At 45.2% G+C, this 12,041-nt stretch overlaps 1 protein-coding gene across 4 annotated transcripts in view; it reads right to left on the bottom strand.

Moving 5' to 3' along the window:
- Positions 1–12,041, bottom strand: part of VPS8 (VPS8 subunit of CORVET complex) — a 76,842-nt gene that overhangs the window by 49,119 nt on the left and 15,682 nt on the right. For 3 of the 4 annotated variants that reach the window (XM_062005771.1, XM_062005775.1, XM_062005774.1), the window contains exons 7-16: positions 11,486–11,610; positions 9,214–9,300; positions 6,716–6,783; positions 5,951–6,104; positions 5,791–5,850; positions 4,864–4,971; positions 4,382–4,462; positions 3,200–3,370; positions 1,513–1,587; positions 845–880 (exon numbers count right to left, since the gene is read on the bottom strand). In XM_062005771.1, the coding sequence (XP_061861755.1) occupies positions 845–880; positions 1,513–1,587; positions 3,200–3,370; positions 4,382–4,462; positions 4,864–4,971; positions 5,791–5,850; positions 5,951–6,104; positions 6,716–6,783; positions 9,214–9,300; positions 11,486–11,610 (965 nt within the window). The remainder of the gene's footprint in view (positions 1–844; positions 881–1,512; positions 1,588–3,199; positions 3,371–4,381; positions 4,463–4,863; positions 4,972–5,790; positions 5,851–5,950; positions 6,105–6,715; positions 6,784–9,213; positions 9,301–11,485; positions 11,611–12,041) is intronic. The other variant, XM_062005773.1, reaches the window with a different exon arrangement.

The following is a 12,041-nucleotide window of genomic DNA, read 5'->3' as shown; positions in this document are numbered from 1 at the left end:
AATTCAGTGGTATGAGCAACTTACTGCAGAAATGAGTGTGGCTATGGGGTACAGGTGGATCTCCAGAGTGCCACAAGCCACTGACATCATGTAGTCAAAGGAACAGCAAAATGAGACCCAAGGATGCATGAGGAGTAGAGGCAGTGAAGAGCAAGTGACATTGTGCATAGCACTTCTAAGACCCTAACAGAGAAATATGTGCCAAAGTGTTCACCTATGTTCAAGAAACTGAGCACAAAGGAGGTGCAGAGAACAGTGATTGCAAAGGAATAGGAAGATACTATTACAAAAGGATCATGAAAGAGCTTTGTTTAGCCTTGCAAAACAAAGCCTGAGAGAGCACATGCATACACTGCATAAACATACTGCCAAGTGATGATCCAGAAAGGAAAAACTGCTGATTAACTCAAGGGAAAAGAACAACACAAGAAAAACCAGATACAGATACATCACTAAGAACTTCAGTGTGGAAATCGACAGGTTTCAGCTGTCAGAAAAATTATGTTCCAGAAATATCTTCTACCAATAGAAAAAAGGACCTAAAATCCAATGAACTTTCTAGGTAGTCTCTGATGGATTTGTTTCCTGTTGTAGCTGGTAACAAAATATAGCTTTCCTCCAACTCCTGTGTGCTTATCTGGCAGACAGGCTTACACTTACAGTCCTCCAAAGTCATACATGGCACTGTCATGTTAATGAGAGCTGAAACATAGCAAGGCAGTATGTCTTGCTTGGGAGAACAAGGCAGCCTGAATATGCTTCACAAATGCCACCCCCCATTCCTCTCAAGCTACATTTAAGCAATTCAAACCTACAAAGCTGTACAGTTTTCCTCTCATCATACCTCTCTCCAGCTTCTCAGCGTCATGACGTGAACAGACTAGAAAAGAAAGAAAAGTGAGTTTTTCATGTGGCCTGTGGCTTCTCACAGACCCACCACAGCATGCTGGTACAGATGAAGCTAAGGAAAGCAACCCTCAAGTCTGGCACAGCAGGAACAAGTTGGATGTTTATATTAACATCCTTTATGTGGCCTGATAACCCTTCTGCTCCCCGAGACCATCCCTCACTTCTTGCCCTGCTTCCACGTGCCATCCTACAGGCTCACCTCCCTTGGCCTTCTCAAGGACAGCCTGCACTGCAGGACAGGAAAGGGAATAGGATACTCCTTTCATCATTCCTTGCAATAGTGCTGTTTTCCCTTCTGCCTTATTTCCTTCTGTTTGCTCACTAGCACATTTAGGACAGAAAACTGAAGGTTGGGACAGAGGAGATGCCAGTAAAGCAGCACTAAGTCTACTCTGAAGCAGCACGAACCAGGATCCTGTAAAGCTATGACAATGTCTTGCTTAGTCCATACTTTGGCTAAGACCAAATGAATGCACATGAATTCCACAACACAAATGCACAAATAACCCACTTCCAAAAAATAAAAGATTGTCCTTCTCCAGAAGATGAACTACCATTAACAGTGAGTGCTCTGTGTCTTTATTAAAAGCTCTCCAGGTTTACCTTAGTTCCAAGGTAAAAGATCTGGCCACCACAGCTGCTGATGGACTGATAACAAGCTTTCTCTCCAACCAGTGCCTACAGGGAGAAAAATTACATGCAAGTAAAACTGCTTTTTGTAAAATTACCTAAGAAACATATATACACTTGAACTACACTTGAACTTTGAAGACACTTTGTAATTCAGAAACCCAAATGAGGACTGGGAGAGAACATCACAGACTGCTGGGCAGTAGTGAGTGAAAAAGTTCTACTGTCACTCCTTCCTGCTTGTGAATGCAGCTTAAAATGCTCCTGAGCTCTGGCTGCCCAGGAAATATGATGGAGTCATCAGGATTCAACAAGCAGTGCTCTGTGTGTGCCCTCAGATACAAGAACAGTTATGGGGGGCTCCTTCCTTGCCATCTGCTCCTTCACAAATCTTCCTCGAGAGCAAATGTGTAGGAGACACAGAGGGAAATAATATTGTTCAAGTGAGAGTTCATACAACAGAAGTTTGAATGTCAGTAAGTAGAAGCCAAAAGGTTGTATTTGGGAACATTTACAACATGAGAAATGGAGGGTCACACCAAAATTACACAGTGCATGGGCAGTGCTTGCTTCCCACTCTGCTGCAGAGTTACACAGGCAAAAGCTGTTTGTCTTGTACTTTTCTCAGCCTGGTCAAGTAGGGAAGCTTCTGGATTTCATCCCACTGCTGAAAAGTGTGTCCATTCTAGGGACTGCTGTAGTAACACTTAAGGCTGCTGAGCACAGAACCTAAGGCTGAAGCAGCAGGTATTTCCTGCATCTTTCTTTAGAAGGTGCAGTAGAAGAATGAAGCCTGACAGCCTTCATCCACAAACCCAGGCATCTCTGAAACCAGAGTATCTCTTATGGCAGCAGCAGCCTTACCTAAGATTTGCCTTCCTGAGTGTCTGCAGAACTAACACAGCCAAAGGTGTATTTCTGAGCCACGGAAAAAGAAAGCAAGCTTCCCATCAGAAGCCGTCATTGACTGAACTGCTCTGGAATAGGTTGTCTTGGAAGTCCTACTGAAATGCAGGGACAGAGACAGCCTGTTTCATATGCTCAGTGCTTCAAAGAGGCATTACAGACTTCACATCTCACAGTCTGGGGGTTAAGCAGGGGTCCTTATTCTAGACTCACAACAGCACTTCAACAGGCAGCACTTATTTGGGCCCATCCAATAATAAGCATCAAAGTCAACATTTAAGAAAAGCCAAACAATCCAAAGAGGAAAAAGCAGGAGACATGTTGGAAGTGTTGGGACTTCCACTAGCATGAATGGCTTGGGTTTTTCACTTCAAATAAGAAGGAAGTGTAGCACCTGCAAGCATAGGTACCTTAAGCTCTTCACCTCAACACCTTCAACCTATCTAACCTTGCATGACAGTCTATGAAATGAGGACAGGGAATGCATGTACTGCCCAGGCACTGCTACAGCAGTCTATTTGTGGCACAGGAGAAAAGCCTACAGGAATCTCTCAATCAGCCTTTTTCTTGTACAGAGCTTGGCAATTCAATAGCAGCTCCTAAAAACATCAGTGCATGGAAGGAAACATGAGCTGTTTGTTAGGTGGTTGCATCAACCCCACGTAAAGTGTCTGAGATGCTTCAAAAAGGCTTTTTTCCAAAGCTCCAGCAGAGCTGAAAGAGTCAGGTAACACAGCAGGTCATTTGTGCCTACCAGGGCTTCGCTGACGTTGCCTCCCGTAGCCAAGGACTTGAAGTGGCTGCTGTTGTAGACCAGCTGCACTTCTGAGATCTCTATTGTCTCCAGCTCCTCCTGAGTCTGACGATCTATAACATGCAGCTTCTCCACACTGTCCAGAAGCACTGCTGTCCGGGAGTTTATCCACTGAAAAAGATTTCAGCAGTGCATATGCCATGAGAGGCCAACTAAACAGGCTTTGGCCAGACCCCCAGCTACCAATTCTTGGGTAGCTCTGTCACAGTCACTTCACAACAGCACCCATGTGAAGGTAAGAAGGCTTCTTCTGGAATACCAGCTTTAACACTGAGAAAAATACAAGGAGCCTTCTTGACAGGAAATCCCTGTAGACAAATGGCAATGCTCCAAAGTTTCTGTCCTCTTAGTGCATTATTTATGCTCTGGCACTTTCTACCTAAAGGTCTCAAAAACAAGACTACTATAACAGCTCTTCTCAAATCTCTTAGGTAAATATGGGCATTAAAAGAGAGAATTAAGTCTAACTCAAAGCCTGTTCTTCATATTCTTCTATTTTTACGTCCAAAACCCTGCAAACAAAAAGTCTTTTTTATGGCTATTTGTACACTATCTTTTGGGTTTGTTTGTTTTTGAACAGCCAAGCACCTTTGTTCACAAACTTCAAGCTCCAGCTGATGTGGATATCCATCTTGCTATTTTGGCCTTTCATGTTTTAGTCACTGTATTCTGGAAGTGTGTTTTAGAGCCAGACAACCTCTTGGGTTTTGAAAGCACCAAACAATGATGGTGCTTTACCAAGCACTCATGGAAATGCTGGAATTTTACTGAGCCAATTACAGTTTGCATTATCTTTAGTGAGGATACAGAATAAAAATCTTCCCTGTTAGATGTTTCTGGCTCTTGAAAATATTTCCTCATCAAGGCTACTCCTCCTTCCCCAATAAGGGCAGTATTGTTGCACCCATACTACTCATTTTTTATCCTTTAGCTACTATCTGCTGCTTCACTTGTGGTGGTTTTCCACAGAGACCCAAGTTTAAGGCCACTTGCAGTTAGTTAGCCCCAGATAAACACAACCACTTCTTATGGTATAGACAGTAGTATAGAACTAAGAGCTATTGAGATACATTTACAAGAAAGAGAAAGAATAATTCACCATTCTATAGTATTGAGACTTACAGTAAAGTTGATGAGGTCATAGTGCAGATGAAGCTGTCTCTGCTTAGTGACATGTATTGCACCACTATCATCTCTCTTCACCTAAAAAAGAAATTGGACAAGGCTGACTTAAAAACTCACGGTCTTTCCTTAGCTCAACCTCTCTCTTCCCTGAGGGCATCACCAGCATCTTCCAGATTTGAAGCAAAAAATAAAATAGTGCCTCAAATTCATGTCATCTCCCTGAAAACAATCCACATTCTTCTGCCTCCATCAGAAATGAGACAAGCTGCAAATCCACACTTCTGGAAGACATAAAGCTCATGCCTCCAGATTCTCAGGAAGGGCACTCACTGCTTGCTGAAGGTTTGTTTTCCCAAGCTGGCTGCAGAATCCCCAGCATGCACAGATATCATACTCCCACCGAGACAAAGGCTCAGACAACTGAACATGCCAATCAGACATGACTATCTGAAAAGCAGCAGGAACCATCCAAGGCTTACCAGAAGAAAATGAACGACGTCTCCTCGGCAAAATGCGAGCATGGGGTTCACAGAGTTCTGTACAGCCACAAAGTGCCAGGCCAGAAGAGGGACACTAGAAGGGTCCATCTGTTAGACGAAAAACACAGCCCATATTTAAGGCATACAAGGCAGAACCTCAGTTCCAGGACATATATCAGCTGCTGCTCATGGACTTTGCCATGTACACACAGGCTGTGGAGCAATTTCCTGGTCTGCTGGCAGCTGAGCAGCAGCTTGTGGTCTTTGGTGCTTGTGCTCTTTAGGGGCAACTTGTGTCTCCTGGCAAAGCAGATGGCCAGTGAGATAAAAACCTGTGTCCTAACATGTCCTAACATTCTCTTCCTAACACAGATCCAGCCTCACATGGATTGATGGACTACCATAAAGTGTAGTTTGCTAGCAGCCTTATCTCCAGCCTTCTAGTCCAACATTTCCCACATCTTCCCCCAGCTGCTTTTCCAAGACTAGTGAAAGTGAACACTTAAGTGTTTAGGAGACTGCTGCTTAGTGCTCTAATTCTACTTTCCTTCTGTTCCTACAATTAAGGGTTCTATTATATGGTCCTTATGTAAAGCAATGGCCCCACCCTGATCAGCATCCCATCTGTGGTTTCGTCCAGGCTCCAGCAGAGAAGACAAGAAGCTGAGAGGCTCCTGCATTCCTCCCTTCCTCCTGCTTATTGGAGAAGCTCAGTATCTTCACACAGGTACAGCTGAAAGCAGTCTTTCCACATTCTCTCAGCCCACACTCTGCACACATCAGACCAACAGATTACCACTGCAGTGCCACGATGCAGAGTGTGCTGCATGCTGATAGCCAAACACTCAGTCCTAATCTCATTCCCTTCACACTAGGAACTGTTTGTAGCCATTACCCAAAAAGCAGCTCTTGAGCTTCATTACTCACACGACCATAAGGGAAGGTCATCCACACTTTCAGAGATGGCTTCAGGCCAATAACCAGTATCTTCAAGAAAAAACAAAGAGGCAAAATGAAATGTAAGAGTGCATACCAGAAGACTTCTCTGTGACTTGTCACACAAAGCCTTCTGCAAGCACTGAGTTACCTTTGTTAAGGAGGCCATGGCCAGCAGTGAATACTGGGTGATAGGATGGTCTCTCAGCTCAACTTTTGCATGTAATGGTTCAATACAGCAAACTTCCCCCTTTGACCCACTGAAGAGACATCGAGATTCACACGTTCTCACTCCCATAACCCTCCTGTGAAAAGAAAGCAGCTTGGTGGCCAGCCAGCAAGAAGAGACAAGCCCAACAAGCTTATGAAACCTCAAGAACGATCCTTCCTAAACACTGCTTTCAAAAAGTCCCTTGCACAGCTCCAGGTATCACTTCTAGGGTGTCAATGGAAGCAGTTCCATGCAGCTGCTCAGATACAGACAAGAATCCCTCAAGAACTTATCTAACAGTAAAGTGATCAGACTCGGACTGTCAGCTCTTCCTCCTCTGGAAGAGGTCAAGAAGAAAATGAGCAGTTACTGCAGGGCAGCTCTCACTAATTAAACAAGGAAAACCAAGAGGCAGCACTTTTATGACAAGTCTCAAGAGCCCAGGAGGAATGCCAAGATGCTGGACAATACAATGATCCCTCAGTGTTCCTCACTGATAACTCAGGCTCTTCTTTGACTATTAGGCTGCCCGACAGCATCTTGCTTCAGCTGTGAAATTGTACAGAAGCCCTAAATTACATCATAACATCAAATGAGAGCTTTATTGGTTCCAATGAGGGGTTTTTTTGCTTATAGGTTTTAGAAACTAGGACTCAGCATTAGCTTCTTGTACTTTCTATGAGCACTTAAGAGTTATTGCCTTACTTAAATGACAGTTCAAACACGGAGCCTCCGCTGTCGTTGCAAATTGCAAGCGTTGGGTCATCTGTAAACTGAGCAGAAAATTAGATTAGAAGGGGCACTAAGAGATAAGCTACCAAAAAAAAAAGCCAGAAAAATGTATGCTACAGCATTGCTGACAGCACATAAAAGTACAAGCATTGTACCCACCAGAAAGACATCTTAAACAGAGTTGAGACATTTACTGCTTTTTTATGATGTGTAAGAAGAGCAGGGGTTTGTGTCTCATCTTCACCCCTCCTGTAAACCCTGTTGCTAGACTTTTGTTACCAAAGTTCTATTACATTATAAAATCCCTTTCCATTCCACCTCAGAACTGCAGCATACAAAAACCTGTTCCCACAAGAACAGTCCACAGTCTCCTCAAGCCCGTGAGATGAAGTCAGGGCTAGTGAACGGGCTGCAGTCCCAAAATCAGAAACATCCAGAACTACTACTGATACCAAACAGTTCAGATAAGAAAGGGTGACAGCCACAGCTCAGGTACCTTCTGGAGGAATTCACAGTTCAGAATCTAGCAGCACAAGCACATGGGCTGTATAGCAGTGTCTGAGTACTAGTCAGTGCTGGTACTGCCATGGGGTTATGTGCTAGCTAGAGAAGGGAGCCACCAGGAGCAGAAGGCCTGGCCTAGGGGAATACTCATCTTTATGCACAAGGCAAAGAAGGGAGACAAGGAGTGTGTGTCATAGCTTGACATGAGAGCCATTTCTGGTAAGGGGGAAGGGGCTGTAAAGATGGCTCCTGTAAGAAGCTGCTCAAAACTGTCCCCAGCTCTGAGCCAGACCCACTGCTGGGGCTGAGCCAATGAGACGCCTCCACCATCACTTTGTAAGAAGAAGCCAGAAGAGGAGGTTTCTTCCTGTTTCTTCCTTCTTCTCTGGTTGTTGGTGGTGCAAGGAGTGGGAAGAGAGAGACAAGCAACCATGTGGACTCCAAGGTCAGTGAGGAGGAGGTGTGCTGGAGCAGACTCCCCTGCATTCTATGGAGAGAACTGGTGAAGCTGAGATTTGTTTGCATTTTGCTAAAGACCCTGCATCAGGGGCAGTGACTATGGCCAGAGGAGGTTGTGTCTCATGGGAGGGATCCATATTCACAGAAACTGCCAGAGATATTCACCAAGGACTGTCCTGTGTGAGGGACCCTGTATGGGCAGAAGCTGCAGCTGCTGGGAACAACCCACACCAGAGACGTTTATTAAGGACTGTGTCCTGGGGGAGGAACCCCATGTTGGAGCAGGGGAAGAATGCCAGTGGCAGAGCCCATCTGTGAGAGACTGACCACATCCCCCATTCCCTGCCCTCCTCAGCTGCTGAGGGGGGAGGAGGGAGAGATCTGGGGAGCAGTGAGCTGGGCCTGGGAAGAAAGGAGGGATGGGGGAGGGAGATCTTAAAGTGCTGGGTGTAATTTTCTCATCATCGTGCTCTCTTTTGCTTTTATTCTATTCTGTTTCTTGTAGGTAATGGAATAACCTTTCCTACTTTCCTCTCTAAGTCGAGCACTGGAGTCTGTTTTGCCCAGAACTGTAATTGGCAGCCAGCCCTCCCTGCCCTTGTCTCAATCCACAACAACCTTGCTTATCTTTTTACTGCCATTTCCCTGGGGCCTCTGCCATCCTAACAAGGGTGGGGGTGAATGGGGGCACTGAGTGAGAGACTGTGGTGCTGCTGTGCTAGCTGGGCCAAACCACGACAGTGTGGAAGATGAAGCACAAGGGGACATTTTCATGCCCACAGAACAGTTTTGGTTAGACCAACCAGTACATGAAAACCTGTCCTTGAGCAACACATCCCATCAGACTTGCTACACTAGTTCCATGTGTGACACTGTAGGGGTCTGGGATGCCTCAGCAACGTCTGAGAAAGGAGAAGAAAGAGTTTGGGTGATGCAAAGTCACTGCTCTGACCAGGCTGCCAAGGAGCATTATGCTCTGACAGGATACATCCACATAAAACAAAAGCATCCACAAAATGACATGCAAGTTTCTCTGTGACAACACCACTATGCTGAGTGAGAACCCACAGGTTATTTCTCTCTCAACCCAAACAGTTCCAAAAAGTTTGTTTGAAAAACTGCTGATGGAAGCCACCTTCCACACTTCAGAGTCTTTTCAAGCTGGCAAGTCACACATTCAGCTCGAGGCACTGCAAGTTTGAGACGTATTCTAGCAACCAGTTACTCATAGACACCAGAGAGAGGAGTTATAAGAGACAACTGCTGTTTGCTATAGTACAGTTCCTAGCTGATACTGTTAGTTCAGCTCTCCAAATACTCAGTTCCTTTTTTAAATAGAATTTCTGCTCCTTTTCCACACCTCTGGACACCATCACCATCCAGCTTCTAGGCTGCTGCCCTCACCTGTGTGTCTACCAGTACTACACAAGGAGAGTCAACACAGCTGACTGAACACAAGTGTGTTTTAAAGACACAAACAAAAGTAGTACACAAGTAGTGTTTGTTACCTTGATGTGCAAAATGGCTGTTCCTGGTGGGTGAGCATCTGTTATTGATCGGAGCAGTTTCCCACTGGCCAGGTCCCACATTGTGATCTGCAAGGAGACTGTTCTCAGTACTCATGTGCTGCCAAGGGGTTGCCTCCATCACCTTGTGTTGTAGTACATCAATACACTTCTATATTCCCATACCATCCTGGGTTAGTAGTGCCTTTGTATCAAAGACATGTGAAATTTGTTCCTGCGCTGTTCTTAGAGTTGACTCCTTTGCTTACATTCTCACTGACAGCATCAGTGTTACCTTCACAACTCTGAATCATCCTGTTGGCAAGCTCACACCACGTGCCTGAACCTCCTCACCTCACAGCTACCTGCCTGATGACACAGTGGAAGATCATCAGCCAACTCTGCTACTTCACAACACTGTTCCAAGTGGTTCGATGATTTTCTCATAGAATCAGTGAAAAGTTGACTAATCCCTGTTAGCAAAACTCAAGTACCTCCACAGCTACCATGACCCTTGCCACTCTTCCCGTGTTTGCTCAGCGTGAAAGGCCAGGTAGGAACACAGAGCTTGGCTTGTGCGTGGATATTCGGTTCAGGCAATTTCTCAAATGAGCAGCAGGAAGCCCCAGAGTACTTACTGCATAACTCAGCAACATTTAACCCAGAAGAGCTGATATTACCAACTTTTTATTGGAAATACTGTTTTCTATGGTTCCATAATTCATCTATCAAAGCTCTGTAGGGCAGATGCTTCAGAAGTTGCACCAGGACAGGCTGGGGATTGACCTGCTGGAAAGCAGCTCTGCAGAGACAGACCTGGGAGTTCTGGTTGATAATGAACTGGCCATGAGCCAGCAACGTGCCCTCGTGGCCAAGAAGCCAATGGCATCCTGGGATGCATCAAGAAGACTGTGGGCAGCAGGTCAAGGGAGGTTCTGCTCCTCTACTCTGCCCTGCTGAGGCCTCATCTGGAGTCCTATGTCCAGTTCTGGGCTCCCCAGCTCAAGAGGGACAGGGAACTGCTGGAGAGAGTCAGCACAGGGCCACCAAGATGATCAGGGGATGGAACATCTTTCATACGAGGAAAGGCTGCGGGAACTGGGGCTGTTTAGTCTGGAGAAGAGGAGACTGAGGGGAGATCTTATTAACATTTACAAATATCTAAATGGTGGGTGTCAGGAGGTTGGGGCAGCACTTTACAGTATCCAGCAACAGGACAAGGGGTGATGGGATGAAGCTGGAGCACAAAAAGTTCCATTTAAACATCAGAAAAAACTCCTTCAGTGTTGGAGTGAGGGAGCCCTGGCACAGGCTGCACAGGGAGGGTGTGGAGGCTCCTTCCTTGGAGCTCTTCAGGACCCACCTGGACACGTTCCTGTGTGACCTGATCTAGGTGACCCTGCTTCTGCAGGGGGGTTGGACTAGATGATCTCTAAAGGTCCCTTCCAACCCTACCATTACATAATTCTATGAACTGCTGCTCCAAAATATTTTATCTGAGTTACCACTTAAAAACAGCCACTGCTCTGTATGGATAGAATCTGTATTTAAGCTGAAGCATGGTCTGGAGCAGCCTGTCATTTAGCCCTGTCACAGGCACTGGAGTGTGTTTTACCTGGAATGAAGGTGAAAGCCAAAAGAGCAAAGGGAAATTAAACTGGGAAAAAAAGTAGCTTTCTTTGTATCATGTGGGCCTCTAAATTTTACCAAGTTAACTTCTCTCCATGTTAGTTTAGTTTTAGTTTGTTCACTTTAGATTTCTGAGAAGAGCGTAAAACTACAACAACAGACTCAAGCCCTTCTTCCCTTTCACTGACAAGCTATACTGGTTCCATCATACACCACTAGCAAGGTATTAGCAAAAATGAACTCTGGGGCCAGAGATGGGTTTCAAGAATTTCAAGTCATTACCACAGCAAAAACTATCTTTAATCATAAAGCACAGATCTCACAAAGTGACCTGGGAAGACTCAGATGGTCCTTGTGCCCTGTTGCACATTTCATTTGATCAGAAGCAGGACTGATGTCACAATGAGCAATGATTAATCAAATCCTTCATCATATTCTGCATTACTGATTTCCTCCACAGAAACCTACCCCAAACAATCCCAGTGAGCTCCCTGGATGCAGGAACTGGCTGCCCAAAAAAAGCTCTGGGCAGATGAAGCCATGCACACTGCTTCTCAGCACAAAACAAACTAACAAACAGCTAGGCATTTGAGTGTGCTTGGCTCAGAGCTATTGGCACAGGACCACCCCACCCCATGGGAATTACCTGTCCTTTTGCAAACCCACACAGGAGCCTCGAGCAGTCATTGTTGATGCTGAGAGCAGAGATTGCCCCATACTGGGCCCCAACTGCAGTGCTGCCCAGACACAGCCGAAGAGCCTGGTTTTGATCTAGGGCAGGACAATTAGAAAGAAATCAAAAAGCAATGATTAAAGTTGACACCATGCAATTGTTTACATACACAATTCACTTGGGGTACATTAATGACTGATAGGCTTACAGTTCTTGGAAGAATTTACAAGATGAGAGCGTGTGTTATCTATGGTGAACATTGAGAGTGGGACACTGTCTTGCAGGGAAATACCAAAGTCATTTTTAAAAGTACAAAACAGGCAGAGGAAATGTGGAAATGCAGAGGTATTACTAACTAACTTAAGAAGAAACTACTAGAAAAAACAATGCAGTATCTAGCTCTCCTTTCACTATTGTGCAGCAGAGCTTAAGTTACAGCAAGGATGACAAAAAACGTATTCTGTCTTCTGAGCCTCACACGTCTGTACGTCAATCTGAACATGAACTACAAATCTCCAACAGAGGCTTC

Source organism: Colius striatus, chromosome 12, assembly GCF_028858725.1.
Source record: "Colius striatus isolate bColStr4 chromosome 12, bColStr4.1.hap1, whole genome shotgun sequence".
Classification (NCBI taxonomy): Eukaryota; Metazoa; Chordata; class Aves; order Coliiformes; family Coliidae; genus Colius; species Colius striatus.
This window is presented reverse-complemented; position numbering and strand designations above follow the sequence as displayed.